The sequence below is a fragment of the Chiloscyllium plagiosum genome, unplaced genomic scaffold, assembly GCF_037043375.1.
Source record: "Chiloscyllium plagiosum isolate Xiang-an unplaced genomic scaffold, Cpla_swu_hap1 HiC_scaffold_11, whole genome shotgun sequence".
NCBI lineage: Eukaryota > Metazoa > Chordata > Chondrichthyes > Orectolobiformes > Hemiscylliidae > Chiloscyllium > Chiloscyllium plagiosum.
The window spans coordinates 662,742-683,303 of record NW_028270149.1 but is presented as its reverse complement, the minus strand read 5'-3'; the positions used below and the strand labels follow the sequence as shown (position 1 = coordinate 683,303).

The following is a 20,562-nucleotide window of genomic DNA, read 5'->3' as shown; positions in this document are numbered from 1 at the left end:
TCTAGCATTTGTACCCTGGAACATTAAGCTGCCAGTCCTGTCCATCCCTGAGCCACATCTCTGTAATTGCTATGATATCCCAGTCCCATCTTCCTAAACATGCCCTGAGTTTCATCTGCCTTCCCTGTTAGGCCTCTTGCATTAAAATAAATGCAGTTTATTTTATCAGTTTTTTTCGACATTGTTCTTGCCTGCCCAGACTGTTTGACTCGCTTCTGTTCTCAGCTGTACCAGTCTCAGATTAATCTCACTATCTCCCTGGGTCCCACTTCCCCTCCTTACTAGTTTAAATCCTGCTGAGCAGCTCGAGCAAATCTCCCTGCCAGTTCAGGTTCAATCCATCCTTCTTGTACAGGTCACTTCCACCCCAGAAGATCCAAAGATCCAAAAATGTGAATCCTTCTCCCATACACCAGCTCCTCAGCCATGCATTCATCTGCTCTATCCTCCTATTCCTACCCTCACTAGCTCATAACACTGGGTGTAACCCGATATTACTGCCTAACTTTCTATATTCTCCCTTCAGAAACCCATCCTTTTCCCTTCCTATATCGTTGATTCCAATGTGTATAATGACCTCCTGCTGGTCCCTCTCCCCCTCGAGAACATTCTGCATTCTCTCTGAGACATCCTTGATCCTAGTACCAGGGACTGGATTAGTGGTGCTGGAAGAGCACAGCAGTTCAGGCAGCATCCAAGGAGCAGCGAAATCGACGTTTCGGGCAAAAGCCCTTCATCAGGAATAAAGGATGAAGGGCTTTTGCCCGAAACGTCGATTTCGCTGCTCCTTGGATGCTGCCTGAATTGCTGTGCTCTTCCAGTACCACTAATCCAGAATCTGGTTTCCAGCATCTGCAGTCATTGTTTTTACCTGGCACCAGGGAGGCAACACACCATTCTGATTTTTTGCTGCTGGCCGCAGAAATGTCTGTCTGTGCCTCTGACCCTAACCCTAACCCTATCGCAGTCTTCTTCTTGACCTGCAGCCTTCTTCTTGACCTCTCCGCCTCCATCCTACTCCGACCTATCACCCTCACCTTGACCTCTTTCCACCTATCACATTTCCAACGCCCCTCCTCCAAGTCCCTCCTCCCTACCTTTTATCTTCTCCTGCTGAACACTCTCTGCTCATTCCTGAAGAAGGGCCTGTGCCCGAAACGTCGAATCTCCTGTTCCCTGGATGCTGCCTGACCTGCTGTGCTGTTCCAGCAATAAAGTTTCAACTTTGATCTCCAGCATCTGCAGACCTCACTTTCTCCTCTGACCAGACAGTCCACTAACATAATCAATCGCCTGGAACCCAACATACCGCGCATTACATTAGAGCCTGTCTTGATACCAGAAACTTGGCTGCCCATGCTATATTCCCCTGAGAATCCATCACCCCCTACATTTTCCAAAACAACACACTTGTTTGAAATGAGGATAGCCACAGAGACTCCTGCACTAGCTGCCTACCTTTCCTGGAGTTAACCCATCTATGTGACTACATTTGCAGTTTTTCTCTCTTCCCATAACTGCCACCTATCACACCCCCTTGCTCTTGCAAATTCTTCACCGCCTCTAACTGTCGCATGAACTGATCCATTCAATCTGATAGGATTTGCAACTGACATTTATTTCAGATATAATCCTCAGTAACATGTAAACTCTCTCTAAACTCCCACATCCGACAATAAGAGCATATCACTCTACTAAAGACCATTTTTGCACCTTCCAATCTACAGACCCAAAAAATAGCATCGTCTTATTGCTCTAGAAAATACTGCTCCAGGCTAACTTAATACTTATGGCTTATATTTTTAAAATTTAATCAAGAGTCAGATCCCAATAAAAACATAATCAAGAAGGTACCCACTCTACTTACTATTATCGATTTACAGCAAGGCTATACTTTAAATTGTTTACTTATCTGTTTCTGTGCAGTGACCTCTCCCAAACAGGTTCCTTCAAGATCCGTTGTGAATTACTCTGATCAAATTCTAGAAAACAGTCTTCTCCAAGAGGAGAAACTAATTGCTGAATACCATAAGGGAGATTCCAAGGTCAGACTACTTTGACTCATTAAAATGAAAAGCAGAGTGGGACAAGATTCACAAAATGAATGGTGCAAAAGCAGAAGTCAACTCTTGTGGAGAAGGGAATAAAAATTGGGCCAAGTGGAGTTGTAACCACAAAGTAATCAGCAGTCCAATTCAAAACATTAATATAAGTTTAAAATAAAAAGACTAACCTCAACAATTAAAACATTCTGTCTCCCAAAGTTGCAAGAAGGGAAAGAGAAAGAAAATTGTTAAACATTTTATTTCATCACAGATTAAACATCAATAACCCTGCAATTCACAACATGCAAGAACTTTTCCTGCTAAATTAAATTACTACTCTCACATTCTATGTTTTTAAAAATATATTAACATCCTGACAGATTAATAAAAATGGCTACATTCTGTGTATAAGTTCTAAGTAGTATCTTGGGGACAGTCCATATCACAGTCGAGATGTTGGATGTATTATAATAGAGAGGAAACTCAATTATTGTGGTGGTGGAAGCAGAGTCATTAGGGACATTTAAGGGACTGCTGGACCTACACATGGATAGCAGTGAGTTGAGGGGTGCGTAGGTTAAGTTATTATATTTTACATTAGGATTAAACCTCGGCACAACATCGTGGGCCAAAGGGCCTGTTCTGTGCTGTACCTTTCTATGTTCTATCCGAATGAGATGGGCGAGCACGATTTCGTTTGGATAATCAATTATTCAGTTAATCGTTTAAATGCCTTTCCTCTGGGGCTCGGAGTGTTTTAAGTCTGCTCCCCATTCAGGGGACGAGGCAGCAGCACACCGTGCACAAGCCACTGCCCTCACTCAACACTGCCTTCGCTCCCGTGCATCACCAACAGCCTTCTCCCCCCCCCCCCCCCGGCTCCTCCTCCCTCCATTTGCCACCCTCTCCGCGGCAGCCGGACGGGACATCAACAACAAGACTGCTGCTGCTGCTGCCGCCTTTTGTGGGATGAATCTCCAAATAACACACACACACAGACACACCTTTTTACTGCAACTTTTTGACAGGTTCCACCTTTGCCCTGTACAGGACAATGATGGAGAGATTATGTGGGGAAGGGGGGTTAGGGTACACCCCTGTGTAGAACTCAAGGGCAAGTGTCGGGGTAGAGAGTGGGCGGGATGTCAGTTATTTGGAGATGGTACCTGTTTAATCACTGTACACAAAAGATGCGATCAGTGTTGGAAACACGTCTTTGATGTAATGTTTCTATTGGGTCCTTGAGATCTCTTTCGGTTAATCCAATTTTGGGATAATTAATATTCCGATAATCGAGGTTTCTTTGTGTATGAAGATGGATAAATCTACTGTTCCTGACCAGATATATCCAAGAACACTGCAAAAGGCTAGAGAAGAAATTGCAGGGGCTCTAATTGATAGTTTTGCATCAATGTTAGCCACGGGTGAGGTCCCGGAGAATCGGAGGATAGCAAATGTTGTGCTCTGATTCAAGAAGGCCTGCAAAGAAAAGCCTGGGAATTATAGACCAGTAAACTTAACATCCGTGAGAGGTAAGTTACTTGAGAAGATTGAGAGATATGTTACACATGAACCTATGAACTAATCTAAGCCCATCCCCCTACACTATCCCATCATCATCCATGTGCTTATCCAAGGATTGCTTAAATGCCCCTAATGTGGCTGAGTTAACTACATTGGCAGGTAGGGCATTCCATGCCCTTACCACTCTCTTGAGTAAAGAACCTGCCTCTGACATCTATCTTAAATCTACCACCCCTCAATTTGTAGCTATGCCCCCTCGTCGTTATCTTACGAAAAAACTTTCACTATCTACCCTATCTAATCCTCTGATCGTCTTATATGTCTTTATAAAATCCCCTCTTAGCCTTCTTCTGTCCAATGACTACAGACACAAGTCCCCCAGCCTTTCCTCAATAGTCGTTCCCTCCAGACCAGGCAACATCCTGGTAAATCTCCTCTGCACCTTTTCCAATGCTTCCACATCCTTCCAGTAACGGGGAGACCAGAACTGTACACAATATTCCAAGTGCGGCCGCACTAGAATTTTGTATAGTTGCAGCAATATATTACAGCTCTGGAACTCAATCCCTCTACTAATAAAACTTAACACACCGTATGCCTTCTTTACAGCAACTGGGTGGCAACTTTCAAGGATCTATGTACAAGATCCCTCTGCACATCCACACTATCAAGAATCTCTCCAATGACCCTGTATCCTGTCTTTCTGTTATTCTTCCCAAAGTGAATCACCTCACATTTAGCTGCATTGAACTCCATTTGCCACATTTCAGCCCAATTGTGCAGTTTATCCAAGCCCCCTCTGCAACCTGTAACATTCTTCCACACTGTCCACTACTCCACCGGTTTTAGAGTCATCTGCAAACTCACTAACCCATCCACCTATTCCTGTGTCCAAGTCATTTATAAAAATGACAAACAGCAGTGGTCCCAAAACAGATCCTTGTGGCACACCACTAGTAACCGGACTCCAGGATGAATATTTGCTATCAACCACCACTCGCTGCCTTCTTTCAGAAAGCCAGTTTCTAATCCAAATTGCTAAATCATCCTCAATCCCATGTTTCTGCATTTTTTCCAACAGCCTAACACGCGGAACCTTATCAAAGGTTTATTGAAGTCCATGTATACCACTTCAACTGCCCTACCCTCATCCACATGCTTGGTCAGCTTCTTAAAAAAACTCAATGAGGTTTGTGAGACATGACCTGCCCTTGACAAAACCATGTTGACTATCGCCAATCAAATAGTTGCTTGCTAGATTATAAATCCTATCTCTTATAATCCTTTCCAAAACTTGTCCTACAACAGACATAAGGCTCACTGGTCTATAATTACCTGGGTCATCTCTACTGCCCTTCTTGAACAAGGGCACAATATTTGCAACCTTCTAGTCCTCTGGTACTAAACCTGTAGACAATGACGATTCAAAGATCAAGGCTAAAGGCTCCACCATCTCCTCCCTAGCTTCTCGGAGAATCCTCGGATAAATCCCATTCGGCCCAGGGGACTGATCTACTTTCACTTTTTCTAGAATTGATAACAGCTCCTTCTTACTAACCTTGATCCTTTCCAGTCTAATCTCCCGTATCTCATTCTTCTCCTCTACAATATTCTCCTTTTCCTGAGTGAAAACAGATATGAAATATTTGTTTATCACCTCTCTGATCTCTACAAGGTCCACACACATGCCCTGTTCCTACCCTAGGCGGAGGTGGTGACTGCAGATGCTGGAGATTAGAGTCAAGATTAGAGTGGTGCTGGAAAAGCACAGCAGAATGCTGCCTAATCTGCTGTGCTTTTCCAGCATCACTCTAATCTTGACCTTATTCCTACCCTAATCATCTTTTTATTCCTCACATACCTATAGAAAGCTTTAGGGTTTTCCTTTATTCTACCTGCTAAAGACTGCTCATGTCCCCTCCTTATTTTCTTAACTTTCTCTTTAAATCCTTCCTAGCTAATCTGTAACTCTCCATCGCCTCATCTGAACCATCTCGCCTCAACATCACATAAGCCTCCCTCTTCTGCTTAACAAGAGGGACAACTACTTTAGTAAACCACGGATCCCTTACCTTATCACTTCCTCCCTATCTGACAGGGACATACCTATCAAGGAGTGGAGGTTGGGTTGGTGGGGGGTGTGGATCTGACGAGGGAGTCACGGAGGGAGTGGTCTTTACGGAATGCTGATAGGGGAGGGGAGGGAAATATATCCTTGGTGGTGGGGTCCGTTTGGAGGTGGCGGAAATGGCGGCGGATGATGCGCTGTACATGGAGGTTAGTGGGGTGGTAGGTGAGGACCAGTGGGGTTCTGTCCTGGTGGCGGTTGGAGGGGAGGGGTTCAAGGGCGGAGGATCGGGAAGTGGAAGAGATGCGGTGGAGGGCATTGTCGACCACGTCGGGGGCCGACTCCCACAGCTACCTGGACTACACCTCCTCCCATCCTGCCCCCTGTAAAAACGCCATCCCATTCTCCCAATTCCTTCGACTCCGCCGCATCTGCTCCCAGGAGGACCAGTTCCAAAAACGCACAACCCAGATGGCCTCCTTCTTCAAGGACCGCAATTTCCCCCCCGACGTGGTCGACGATGCCCTCCACCGCATCTCTTCCACTTCCCGATCCTCCGCCCTTGAACCCCTCCCCTCCAACCGCCACCAGGACAGAACCCCACTGGTCCTCACCTACCACCCCACCAATCTCCATGTACAGCGCATCATCCGCCGTCACTTCCGCCACCTCCAAACGGACCCCCACCACCAAGGATATATTTCCCTCCCCTCCCCTATCAGCATTCCGTAAAGACCACTCCCTCCGTGACTCCCTCGTCAGATCCACACCCCCCACCAACCCAACCTCCACTCCCGGCACCTTCCCCTGCAACCGCAGGAGGTGCAAGACTTGCGCCCACACCTCCCCCCTCACCTCCCTCCAAGGCCCCAAAGGAAACTTCCATATCCGCCACAGATTCACCTGTACCTCCACACATATCATCTATTGCATCCTTTGCACCCGATGTGGCCTCCTCTATACTGGGGAGACAGGCCGCCTACTTGCGGAGCGTTTCAGAGAACACCTCTGGGACACCCGGACCAACCAACCCAACCACCCTGTAGCTCAACATTTCAATTCCCCCTCCCACTCCACCAAGGATATGCAGGTCTTTGGACTCCTCCATCGTCAGACCACAGCGAAACGACGGTTGGAGGAAGAACGCCTCATCTTCCGGCTAGGAACCCTCCAACCACAAGGGATGAACTCGGATTTCACCAGTTTCCTCATTTCCCCTCCCCCCAGCCTGTCTCAGTCAAATCCATCAAATTCAGCACCGCCTTCCTAACCTGCAATCTTCTTCCCGACCTCTCCGCCCCCACCCCAGTCTGACCTATCACCCTCACCTTGACCTCTTTCTACCTATCACATTTCCGACGCCCCTCCCCCAAGTCCCTCCTCCCTATCTTTTATCTTAGCCTGCTGGACCAACTTTCCTCATTCCTGAAGAAGGGCTAATGCCCGAAACGTCGATTCTCCTGTTCCCTAGATGCTGCCTGACCTGCTGCGCTTTTCCAGCAACACATTTCCATCTCTGATCTCCAGCATCTGCAGACCTCACCTTCTCCTTATAGCATTTCCAGTCAATGTTGGGAGGTTAAAGTCCCCCATAATGACCACCCTGTTCCTTTCACTCCTACCCTCGGTCGTTTTGTCAATCCTCTCCTCCACATTCCTCGAACTCTGCTGATGCCTATAAAAAACTCCCAGCAGTGTGAGCTGTCCTGTCCTGTTTCCAACCTCCGTCCATACCACCTCAGCAGGCAAGTCCTCGTCAAAAGTTCTTTCAGCCACCGTTATACGGTCCTTGACTAACAATGCCACACCTCCCCCTCTTTTACCGCCTTGTCTCTTCTTAATGAAAGATCTAAACCCTGGAACCTGCAACATCCATTCCTGACCCCGCTCTATCCATGTCTCCGAAATGGCCACAACATTGAGGTCCCAGGTACCTATCCATGTTGCAAGCTCATCTACCTTATTTCGGATACTTCTGGCATTGAAGTAGACACACTTCAAACCAACTTGCTGTCTGCCAGCACATTCCTATGACCATGAAATCCTGTCCCTGTCCTCCCTACTCTCATCCTCCTGTGCACTAGAACTACACCTCAGGTTCCTATGCCCCTGCTGAGCTAGTTTAAACTCACCCGAATAGCACCAGCAAATTTCCCACCCCAGGGTATTAGTATCCCTCTGGTTGAAGCGAAGACTGTCCTGTTTTTACAGGTCCCACCTTCCCCCAAATGAGCCCCCATTATCCAAGTACCTGAAACCCTCCCTCCTGCACCATCCCTGCAGCCATGTGTTCAGCTGATATCTCTCCCTGTTCCTCACCTCGCTATCACGTGGCACGGGTAACAAACCAGAGATAACGACTCTGTTTGTTCTAGCTCTCAGCTTCCACCCTAGCTCCCTGAAATCCTGCCTTACATCCCTATCCTCTTTCTACCTGTGTCGTTGGTACCTGTGTGGACCACGACCTGGGGCTGGTCACCCTCTTCCTTCAGGACCCAAAGATACGATCAGAGACATCACGGACCCTGGCACCTGGGAGGCAACACAACAACCGTGAATCTCGTTCATTCCCAATAAACCTTTTATCTGACCCTCTAACTTTTGAGTCCCCAATGACTAACACTTTCCTCCTTTCCCCAATGACTAACACTTTCATCCACCCCACTGCATGCCCCCGGTAAGTCATCCCCCCAACAATATCCAAAATGGTATACTTGTTTTTCAGGGGAACGAGCACAGGGGATCCCTGCACTGACTGTTTTCTACCCCTTTCAAACAGTTACCCAGCTTTCTTCGTGCCTAGGAGTAACTACTTTCCCGTAACTCTTACCTATCATAGACTCTGCCTCCCGAATGATCCGAAGTTCATCCAGCTCTCGCTCCAGTTCCCTAACACGGTCTTGGAGGAGCGAGAGTTGGATGCACTTCCTGTAGATGTACTTGGATGGGACACTAATGGCATCCCTCACCATTTGGACAAATACATGGATTGTAAAGGTTTAGAAAGATATGGGCCAAGTGCAGGAAATGCAGTTAGCACGGACAGACATTTTGGTTGCCATGGACCAGTTTGGGCCAAAGTGCCTGTCTCTGTGCGGTCGGACTCTAAGTTGCTTTCTATTAAAATAATCTTTAATTCATGTAGGCTCATTGCACTTCTTCATCAAGCTGAAAACTGAATGGATCTCATTTAATGGTTGAAAAGGTGATCGGACTCTGAACACGAACACACGCAGACTCCATCCCTCCCCCCACCATGGCCACTCACCATCCACCCCACTCTACCCTTGCCTGCACTCTGCTCACTCCCTCTCTGGCTCAGCAATGCAACAGCATCCGCTGGCCTTGTCCCACTTCCTTCTGTGCAATAAGTGTTACTGATGCTGTAGTACCTTTCCTGTTAGGGTTGAAAGGTTGTCTCCACCGATCACCTTTATCTCTCCAGTCGACTGATCATTCTGAAATTTAAAAACAAAACTGATTTACATTTCTTTACATTCAGAATGTGCAGATTAACAAATATTAAAGGCCAGTATTTATCATCCATCCTTGTTTCAATGCCTTTTCAGAGGGCAATTAAGAATCAAACACATTGCTGCGGGCTTGGAGTGGGAGACAAGGGTGAAAATTACAAAGGCCTTGACCCAAATTCTTAATTCATCTCTGGCCATAGGAGACTGGAGAACAGCTAATGTGGTTTCACTTCACAAAAAGGGTGTTAGAAATAGATCAGCGAACAATAGACCAGTGAGTCTCACATTAATGGTGGAGAAACTAGTGAGAAAACAGGGAAGAAGAAAGTTAATCGCCATTCAGAGAGGAAAGGGTAGATTTGGGATAGTCAGCATGGCTTTGTCATGAGATGGTCATGCCTAACAAATCTGGTCAAATGCTTTGAGAGAGAAACACAGTGAGAGAGAGAGACAGAGACAGTGAGAGAGAGACAGAGACACAGAGGGAGGAGAAAGGGAGGAAGAGGGGGAGGTGGGGGAGGAAGAGGGGGAGGTGGGGGGGGAAGAGGGGGAGGTGGGGGGGGAGAGGGGGAGAGGTGGGGGGAAGAGAGAGAGAAAAACAGAGAGAGAGACAAAAACAGAGAGAGACAGAGACAGAGAGAGAGACAGAGAGAGAGAGGACAAGAACAGAGGGATTCACCAGGATGCTGCCTGGGATGATATATTTCAGCCACGAGGAGAGGCTGGATAGGCTCGGGTTGTTTTCTTTGGAGCAGAGAAGGTTGAGGGAGTACCTGTTGGAGATGTACAAGATCCTAAGGGGCATGCGCAGGGTGAATAAAGGCAGCTCTTCCCTTTAGTTGAAGGGTTAATAACAAAGGGGGTTTAATTTTAAAATGAAAGGCAGGCAGTTTAGAGGGGATTTGAGGAAAAACGTTTTCATGCAGAGAATTGGTTGGGGGTCTGAAATGCATGGCCTGCCTCTGAACAGAGCAGTTCTGAAGAACGGTCACTAGATCTAATGCAACAACTTTCTCTCCAGCATCCAGAGATGCTGTCAGATCAGTTGAGTGTTTCCAGCACTTTGTTTTTGTTTCAGATGCCTATCCTAATATGAGGTCTCTCTGAAATACTTCACAGACAATTGAATGTAGTCACTACTGTAATGTAAGAAATGTGGTAACCAGACTGTGCACGTCAAGTGTGAATTGTAGAAATTAAAGTTTATTGAGGAGCAGTAATTGGATAACAATGTGAGCATATGTAAAGAGACACCCGTGTTCCAATTTTTGCTTTAGTTACTAAGAGTTCATAAACGCCAGTTAATTAATGACATTTTAGTTTACTCAAAAAGAATATATAAAGACACTTAAGCCTCTATCAATATTCCTTCTTCCATTTATAACACAGAACATTACAGCATAGTATAGGCCTTAGCGAGTTTTGAGAAGATTTGTAGCTCAGGTTGTGGTTTTGGATGTAGGTCAACAAACACATCGAGTTAGACCCCATCTAGCACCCCTTGAAAAAAAGGAACAGGAAGTGACTTCACCACAGGAAATAATGTCCCCACAGGAAACGACATCACCAACCCAAAGAAACCCAAACATATAAATAGAAAGCAGGAATTTTCAGCAGTTTTCATCAACCTGAGGCCCACTAAAGATGTTACGAAACGTCTGGAAATGAACCTTCCACTCAGCGAGCAAACCTACATCCAAAATAGTACAGGCCCTTTAGCCTTTGATGCTGTGCCAAACCGTGAAATCAATCTGAAGCCTATCTATCCTACATTTTCATCCATATGTTTATCCAATGACCATTTAAATGCCCTTAAAGTTGGCGAGTCTACTACTGTTGCAAGCAGGGCGTTCCATGCCACTACTACTCTCTGAGTAAAGAAATTATCTCTGACATCTGTCCTATATTTATTTATCAGCCCTCAATTTATGACCCTCGTGCGAGCCATCAGCATCCGAGGAAAAAGGCTCTCACTATCCACCCTATCTAACCCTCTGATTATCTTATATGTCTCAATTAAGTCACCTCTCAATCTTCTTCTCTCCAACAAAAACAGCCCTACGTCCCTCAACCTTTCCTCATAAGACCTTCCCTCTATATCAGGCAACATCCTAGTAAATCTCCTCTAAACCCATTCCAAAGCTTCTATATCCTTCCTATAATGCGGTGACCAGTACTGTACGCAATACTCCAATTGCAGCCGCACCAAAGTTTTGTACAGCTGCAAAACGACCTCGTGGCTCTGAAACTCAGTCCCTCTACCAATAAAAGCAAACACACCATATGCCTTCTTAATAACCCTATCAACCTGGGCGGCAATTTTCAAGGATCTATGTACATGGACACCAAGATCTTGCTGCTCATCTACACTACAAAGAATATTACCATTAGCCCAGTATTCTCTATTCCTGTTGCTCCTTCCAAAGTGAGTCACCTCACTTTTCCACATTAAATTCAACTTGCCACCTCTCAGCCCAGCTCTTATGTCCCTCTGTAACCTACAACATTCTTCAGTACTATCCACAACTCCACCAACCTTAGTATCATCTGCAAATCCACCAACCCATCCTTCTATGCCCTCATTCAGGTCACCCACAAAAATGAAAAACAGCAAGGGATCCAAAAGAGATTCTTGCGGCACACCACCTGTAACTGAACTCCAGGATGATCACGAGATCTTGGTGTCAACCACTATCAGCTAGCCAACTTCTGATCCAAACCACTAAATCACCCTCAATCCCATTTCTCCCATTTTTGTGCAACAGCCTACCGTACTTTACCCTCACCTTCTCAAAGAATTCAATAAAGTTTGTGAGGCACAACCGACGCTTCACAAAACCATGTTGACTACCCGTAATCAACTAGTTCCTTTCATGATGATTATAAATCCTCTCTCTTATAACCTTTTCCAACACTTTACCCACAACCAAAATAAGGCTCATTGGTCTATAATTACCAGGGCTGTCTCTACTCTCCTTGAACAAGGGAACGACATTTGCTATCCTTCAGTTTTCTGACACTATTCCTGTAGACAATGACAACATAAAGATCAAAGCCAAAGGCTCTGCAATCTCCTCCCTGGCTTCCCAGATAATCCTAGGATAAATCCCATCTGGCCAAGGGGACTTATCTATTTTTACACTTTCCATAATTGCTAACACCTCCTCCTTGTGAAAATCGACCCCCATATAGTTTAGTAGCTTATATCTCAGTATTCTCCTCGATAACATTGTCTTTTTCTAGTGTGAATAGTGACAAAAAATATTCATTTAGTGATTCTCCTAACTCCTTGGACTCCATTCACAACTTCCCACTATTGCCCTTGATTAGCCCTCAACTTACACTTGTCATTCTTTTATTCCTGATATACCTCGAGAAATCTTTAGGGTTTTCCTTGATCCTATCTGCCAACAACTTCTCATATTCCCTCCTGGCTCTTCATCACTCTCTATTAAGATCCTTCCTGTCTAACTTGTAACTCTGAAGCGCCCTAACTGAGCCTTCACATCTCATCATAACATAAGCCACCTTCTTCCTCCGTCAAGAGATTCAATTTTTTTTTAGTAAACCACTGCTCCCTCGCTCAACCACTTCTTCCCTGTCTGACAGGTACATACTTATCAAGGACACACAGTAACTGTTCCTTGAATAAGCTCCCCATTTCAGTTGTGCCCATCCCCTGCAGTTTCCTTCCCCATCCTATGCATCCTAAATCTTGCCTAATTGCATCATAATTGCCTTTTGACCAGCTATAACTCTTGCCCTGTGGCATATACCTAACCCCGTCCAGCGCAAAAGTAAACATAACCAATTATGTCACTATCACCAAAGTGCTCGCCTACCTCCAAACTTAACATCTGGCTGAGTTCATTACCCAGTACCAAGGACCCAGGGAAATACTGAGGGAAGAGATCAATCTGACACTGGTACAGTTGAGAAAAGAAGTGTCAAATAGTCAGGGCAGGCAGGAACAAAGCAGAGAAAAATATTGGACTGATAAATTAAACTGCATTTATTTCAATGCAAGACGCTTAACAGGGAAGGTATATGAACTCAGGGCATGGTGAGGAAGATGGGACTGGGACATCATAGCAATTAATTACATATGGCTCAGGGATAGACAAGACTGGCAGCTTAATGTTCCAGGATACAAATGCTGTTGGAAGGATAGAAAGGGAGGCAAGAGAGGGGGAGTGCCGTTTTTGATAAGGGATAACATTACAGCTGTACTTAGTGAGGATATTCTCGGAAATACGTCCAGGGAAGTTATTAGGGTGGAACTGAGAAATAAGAAAGGGACGACTGAATTGGATTGAATTGAATTTATTGTCACATGTACTGAGACACAGTAGAAAGTGGGCGGCACGGTGGCACAGTGGTTAGCACTGCTGCCTCACAGCGCCTGAGACCCGGGTTCAATTCCCGCCTCAGGCGACTGACTGTGTGGAGTTTGCACGTTCTCCCCGTGTCTGCGTGGGTTTCCTCCGGGTGCTCCGGATTCCTCCCACAGTCCAAAGATGTGCAGGGTCAGGTGAATTGGCCATACTAAATTGCCCGTAGTGTTAGGTTAGGGGTATGGGTGGGTTTCGCTTCGACGGGTCGGTGTGGACTTGTTGGGCCGAAGGCCTGTTTCCACACTGTAATCTAATCTAATCTAAAGTTTTGTCTTGCGAGCAATACAGGCAGATCACAGAGTGAAGTAGCATAGATAAGTAAATAATAGGTAAACAGTGGCATAAACAAAAACACAGGTACAGGCAAATATTAAGAGTTTGTGAATCTAACAACAGTAGGGTAGAAACTGTTTTGAAACCGGCTGGTGCGTGTTCAGGCTTCTATACCGTCTCCCCGATGGTAGAAGTTGTAGAAAAACATTGCCAGGGTGTGATGGATCTTTGGGAATGCTGGCGGCCTTTCCTTGACAGCAGCCTGGTAGATGGATCACCTTATTGGAATTGAATTATAGACCCCCTAATTGTCAGCAGGAAATTGAGAAACAAATTTGTGAGCAGATTTCAGTTATCTGTAAGAACAATAGGGTGGTTATGGTAGGGAATTATAACTTTCCAAGAATAGACTGGGACTGCCATAGTGTTCAGGGTTTAGATGGAGAGGAATTTGTTAAGAGTGTACAAGAAAATTTTCTGAGGATTTAGTATGCGGATGTACCTACTAGACAAGATACAAAACCTGACCTGCTCTTCGTGAATAAACCAGGGCAGGTGACTGAGGTGTCAGTGGGGGAGCACTTTAGGGCCAGCGACCATAATTCTATTAGTTTTAAAATATTGAACATAGAACATAGAAAAGTACAGCATTGAACAGGCCCTTTGGCCCATAATGTTGTGCCAAGATTTAATCCTTATGTCAAATATAGTAACTTAACCTGCGCACTCCTCAACTCACTGCTATCCATGTGCATATTCAGCAGTCGCTTAAATGTCCTCAATGACTCTGCTTCCACCACCACAACTGGCAACACATTCCATGCATTCATAACTCTCTGCGTAAAGAACCTACCTCTGACGTCTCCTCTATACCTTCCTCCTAATATCTTCAAACTATGACTTCTCGTACCAGTCAATCCTGCCCTGGGGAGAAGTCTCTGGCTATTGACTCTATCTATTCCTCTCATTATTTTGTACACCTCGATCAGGTCTCCTCTCTTCCTCCTTCTCTCCAGAGAGAAAAGTCCGAGCTTATTCAACCTTTCTTCATAAGGCAAGCCCTCCAGTCTAGGCAGCATCCTGATAAACCTTCTTTGCACCCTCTCCAAAGCCTCTGTATCTTTCCTATAGTAGGGCAACCAGAACTGGACACAATATTCCAAGTGTGGTCCCACCAGGGACTTGTAGAGCTGTGGCAAAACCTCGCGGCTCTTAAACTCAATCCCCGTTAATGAAAGCCAAAACACCATATGCTTTCTTAACAACCCTATCCACTTGGGTGGCAACTTTGAGGGATCTATGTACTTGCACACCCAGATCCCTCTGTTCCTCCACACTGCCAAGAATCCTGCCTTTAATCCTATATTCAGCATTCAAGTTTGACCTTCCAAAATGCATCACTTCACATTTATCCAGGTTGAACACCATCTGTCATTTCTCAGCCCATCTCTGCATCCTGTCTATGTCGCGCTGCAGCCTGCAGTAGCCCTCTATACTATCAACGCCACCTCCAACCTTAGTGTCATCTGCAAATGTACTAACCCACCCCTCAACCTCCTCATCCAAGTCATTTATAAAAACTTCAAAGAGCAGAGACCCAAGAACAGAGCCCTGCGGGACCCCACTCAACACTGTCCTCCAGGCAGAATACTTCCCATCTACAACCACTCTCTGCCTTCTGTCAGCCAGCCAATTCTGAATCCAGATAGCCAAATCTCCCTGTATCCCATACTTCCTGACTTTATGAATGAGCCTACCATGGGGAACTCTATTAACTGCCTTCCTGAAGTCCATTTACATCACATCCACTGCTCGACCTTCGTCGACCTGTCTTGACACCTCCTCAAAGAACTCAATAAGATTTGTGAGGTATGACCTGCCCCTCACAAAGCCATGCTGACTGCCTTTAATCACACTATGCTTTTCCAAATACTCATAAATCTTACCCCTCGGAATTCTTTCCAAACCTTTGCTGACAACAGACATAAGACTGACTGGTCTGTAATTGCCAGGGATTTCCCTATCACCCTTCTTGGAGGAACAACGTTCGACTCCCGTGGAGAGTGAGGAGGAAAATATCCTCGCCAGCGGCTTAGCAACCTCCTTTCTCACTTCCCGGAGCAGCCTAGGATAAATCTGGTCTGGCCCTGGAGACTTATCAATCTTAATAATTTCCAAAAATTCTAGCACATCAATTTCATCAATCTTGATCTGGTCAAGACCCAGCTCCTCTAAGTTTTCATTTACAACAAGTTCCCTTTCCTTGATGAAAACCGAAGTAAAAAACTAATTTAGAGCTTCCCCTATCTGCTCAGACTCCACGCACAAGTTCCTACGCTATCCCTGACCGGCCCTACCTTCTCGCAGATCATTCTCTTATTCCTCACATATCAGTAAAATGCCTTTGGGTTCTCCCTAATCCTTCTTGCCAAGCCTTTTTCATGCCCCCTCCTGGCTCTCCTCAATTCTGAGTTCCTTTCCAGTAAGCCTATAATCCTCTAAAGCTGTGCTAGATCCTTATTTCCTCCACCTTAAGGTGTCTTCTTCCTTTTGACGAGAAGTACCTCTGTTCTCGTCATCCAAGGTTCCTTAATCTTACCCCTTCTTACCTGTCTCAGAGGAACAAATTTGTGCATAACTCGCAACAACTGCTCCTTAAACAATCTCCACATGTCTGCTGTGCCCTTTCTGTGAAACAATTGCTCCCAATCTGTATTTCCCAACTCCTGTCTGATAGCATCATAATTTCCTTTTCCCCAATTAAATATCTTCCCTAGGTAAATGCTCCTTTCACTCTCCAAGGCTATGCTAAATGTGAGGCAGTTGTGATCACTTTCACCAAAGTGTTCTCCCACCACGAGATCTGACACCTGTCCTGGCTCGTTGCAGAGCACCAAATCCAAAATGGCCTCTCCCCTCATTGGTCTGTCTACATACTGAGTAAGGAAACCCTCCTGAACACGCCTGACAAAAATGGTTTCACCCAAACCATCTGCACTTAGGAGGTTCCAGTCAATATTGGGAAAGTTGAAATCACCCATAACAACAACCCTGCTACTTTTGCATTTTACCTGAATCTGCCTGCCTATGAGATCTTCAATCTCTCTGTTGCTATTAGGTGGTCTGTAGAAAACCCCCAATGAGGTGGCTATTCCCTTGCTGTTTCTAACTTCCACCCATACTGACTCAGTAGACAAACCTTCCTCAACAACCTTTGTTTCTGTAGCTGTGATGCACTCTCTGATTAGCAATGCTACACTTCCTTCTCTTTTTCCACCCTCCCTGTTCTTTCTAAACGTTCTAAACCCTGGAACATCAAGCAACCATTCCTGCCCCTGTGAAACCCACGTCTCTGTTACAGCCGCAATATCATAGCCTAAAGTACTGATCCATGCTCTAAGTTTGTCACTCTTATTTCAGACACTCCTCGCATTAAAGCAGACACACTTTAACCAATCCCTTTGTTTCATTGCGTGAGAAACCTTCCTGATAGATTTAATATATCCTGTCACTGCAACTGACCCCCTCTCAGACATGTGGCTCTGATTCCCAAACCTCTGCCAAACTAGTTTAAACCGTCCCGAATCACACGAGCAAATCTCCCACGCAGGACAATTGTGCCCCTCCAGTTCAGGTACAACCCATCCTTCATGTACAGGTCCCACCTTCCCCAGAAGGTATCCCAATGGTCAAGGTATCTGAAGCCCACCCTCCTGCACCAGCCTCACAGCCACGTGTAAAGTTGCATTCGCTGACTGTTTCTCACCTCACTATCTCGTGGCACCGGTAGCAAACCTGGAATCACTACGCTACTCGTCCTACTCTTCAGCTTCCAACCTAACTCTCTGTATTCACTTTTCAGATCCTCAATCCCTTTCCTGGCTATATCATTGGTGCCAATATGTACCACGATTTCTGGCTGCTCACCCTCCCCCTTCAGAATCTCGTAAACCCAATCGGTGACATCCCGGACCCTGGCACCGGGAAGGCAACATACCTTCCAGGAGTCCCGTTCCTAACCACAAAATCTCCTGTCAATCCGTCTAACTATTGAGTCCCCTACCACTAGCGCTTTTCTATTTTCCCCCCTTCCCTTCTGAGCCACAGTGCTAGGCTCAGTGCCAGAGACCTGACAACTATGGCTTTTAAACGGTTAGATTCACCTTCCCAGAATTCCTTCGCTCCTCCCTCGCACCTCTCGGCAAATGAAGGCCCTGACGCCTGAGGTAAGTTTTTTTAAACAGCTAGACTCACCTTCCCAGAAGTCAACAGTGATGGAAAAAGATAGATCAGATCTAACAGTTGAAGTTCTAAATTGGAGGAAGGCTAATTTTGTTGGTATTAGGCAAGAACTTTCAAAAACTAATTTTGGGTACAGATGTTCGCAGGTAAAGGGACAGCTGGAAAATGGGAAGCCTTCAGAAATGAGATACCGAGAGTCCAGAGACAGTATATTCCTGTTAGGGTGAAAGGAAAGGCTGGTAGGTGTAGGGAATGCTGGATGACTAAAGAAATTGAGGGTTTGGTTAAGAAAAAGAAGGAAGCATATGTTAGGTATAATTCGGAGATGCCGGTGTTGGACTGGGGTGTACAAAGTTAAAAATCACACAACATCAGGTTATAGTCCAACAGGTTTAATTGGAAGCACACTAGCTTTCGGAGCGACGCTCCTTCATCAGGTGATTGTGGAGGGCTCGATCGTAACACAGAATTTATAGCAAAAATTTGTAGTGTGATGTAACTGAAATTATACATTGAAGAATTCTTCAATTGACAACATGTCATATTGCTTGGTCAGAAGTGTGGCCTACAGGTGTGTGGAGAAGGACTAAAATGTGGTTGATTTTTAGCTGCTCTCTGAAATAGCCGAGCAAGCACAATCAATTGTATTAAATCACTGACCTGTAAATGTATAAACCTAAATGTATCTATGTAAATGAATGAATCATTGATAGCCATCAGAAACAGGAACTGCTTTATTGTTTCTTCCCTAGCATAGAAACACTGAAACTCATTGTAACATTGTATTATCTTTTGTATGCTGACATCATCCTCCTTGATCCTCTGCACTGTCACAGAAACTAGGAGCAAGAGTAGGCCATGCAGCCCCTCAAGCCTGGTCCAGAATGTTATGTTACATGTAGCTGTATAGAACATTGATGAGGCCACTATTAGAGTATTCCATACTGTTCTGGTCACCCTTCTGAAGGAAAGACGTTGTTAAACTTGTGAGAATTTAGAAAACGTTTACAAGGAAGTTGCCAGGTTTGGAGGGTTTGAGCTACAGGGAGAGGCTGAAAATGGAGAGGCTGTTTTTCCTGGAGTGTTGGAGGCTGAGGGGTGACCTTACAGAGGTTTATAAAATTATGACAGGCGCGGATAGGGTGAATAGCACCCTTTTTCCTAGGGTGTGGGGGAGTCCAAAACTAGAGGGCATAGTTTTAAGGTGGAAGGGGAGACTTTTCAAAAGGACCAGATGGGCAACCTCTTCACGCAGAGGGTGGTGTGTGTATGGAATGAGCTGCCAGAGGAAGTGGTGGAGGTGGGCACAGTTATGAAGCTTAAAAAGACTCCTGGATGGGTATATGAAAAGGAAGGGTTTGGAGGAAATGGGCCAAATGCTGGCAAATGGGACTAGATCAGATTGGGATGTCTTGTTGGCGAGGGCGAGTCGGACCGAAGGGTTTGTTTCTGTGACTCTATGATATGCGATATGTTCATGGCTGATTCTCTGTCTGAATGCCATACTCCAGATTTCTATCCATGATGCATTTAAAATCTAAAAACTTATCTATCTCCTTGAATATATTCAGTGATGTCCAGAACTAGAGGGCATAGGTTTAGGGTGAGAGGGGAAAGATTAAAAAAAAGACCAATGGGGCAACTTTTTCCACATAGAGGATGGCACGTGTATGGAATGAGCTGCCAGAGGAAGTGGTGGAGGCTGGTACAATTGCAACATTTGAAAGGCATCTGGATGGGTATATGAACAGGAAGGGTTTGGAGGGATATGGGCCAAGTGCTGGCAAATGGGACCGAGATTAGGTTGGGATATCTGGTCGGCATGGACAAGTTGGACCAAAGAGTCTGTTTCTGTGCTGTACATCTCTATGACTCTCTGGTATTTCCAGTCAATATTTGGAAAGTTAAAGACCCATAACAACTACTGTGTTGGTCTCAGTCCTATCTAGAATCATCTTTGCTATCCTTTCCTCTACATCTCTGGAACTATTCGGAGGCCTCTAGAAAATTCCCAGAGTGACCTCTCCTTTCCAGTTTCTAACCTCAGCCCTTACTATCTCAGTAGGTGCGTCCTCAAATATCCTTTCTGCCACCGTAATGCTGTCCTTGACTAACAATGCCACCCTTCCCCTTTTACGAACTTCTCTGTTCTTACGGAAACATTGAAATCCCAGAACCTGCAAGAACGATTCCAGCTCTATCCATGTCTCTGAAATGGCTACAAAATCGAAGTCCCAGATACCAACCCATGTTGCCAGTTCATCCACCTTATTCCGGATGCCAAAATTTCCTTTACAAATCAAACAATTGTAACTATCAAGCTGGCTGGGGGTTCCAGGATTCAATGGTGTTTTTTAAAAATTCATTCATGGGATGAGGGCATCACTGGCTAGGCTAGCATTTATTGCCCATCTCCAATTGCCCAGAGACCAGTTAAGAGTCAACCACATTGCTTTGGGCCAGTAGTTACATGTAGGCCAGACCAATCAAGGGTGGCAGTTTCTTGTCCTGAAGGACATTAATGAAACAGACAGGTTTTACCA

The 20,562-nt window shown here is 45.4% G+C and overlaps 1 protein-coding gene across 3 annotated transcripts in view; it reads right to left on the bottom strand.

The window, feature by feature from the left end:
- hprt1 (hypoxanthine phosphoribosyltransferase 1) overlaps window positions 1–20,562 on the bottom strand; it is a 49,652-nt gene that overhangs the window by 15,384 nt on the left and 13,706 nt on the right. For 2 of the 3 annotated variants that reach the window (XM_043714346.2, XM_087991824.1), the window contains exon 4: window positions 9,030–9,095. In XM_043714346.2, the coding sequence (XP_043570281.1) occupies window positions 9,030–9,095 (66 nt within the window). Of the gene's footprint in view, window positions 1–2,233; window positions 2,252–9,029; window positions 9,096–20,562 lie in introns of all 3 variants that reach the window. The other variant, XM_043714345.2, reaches the window with a different exon arrangement.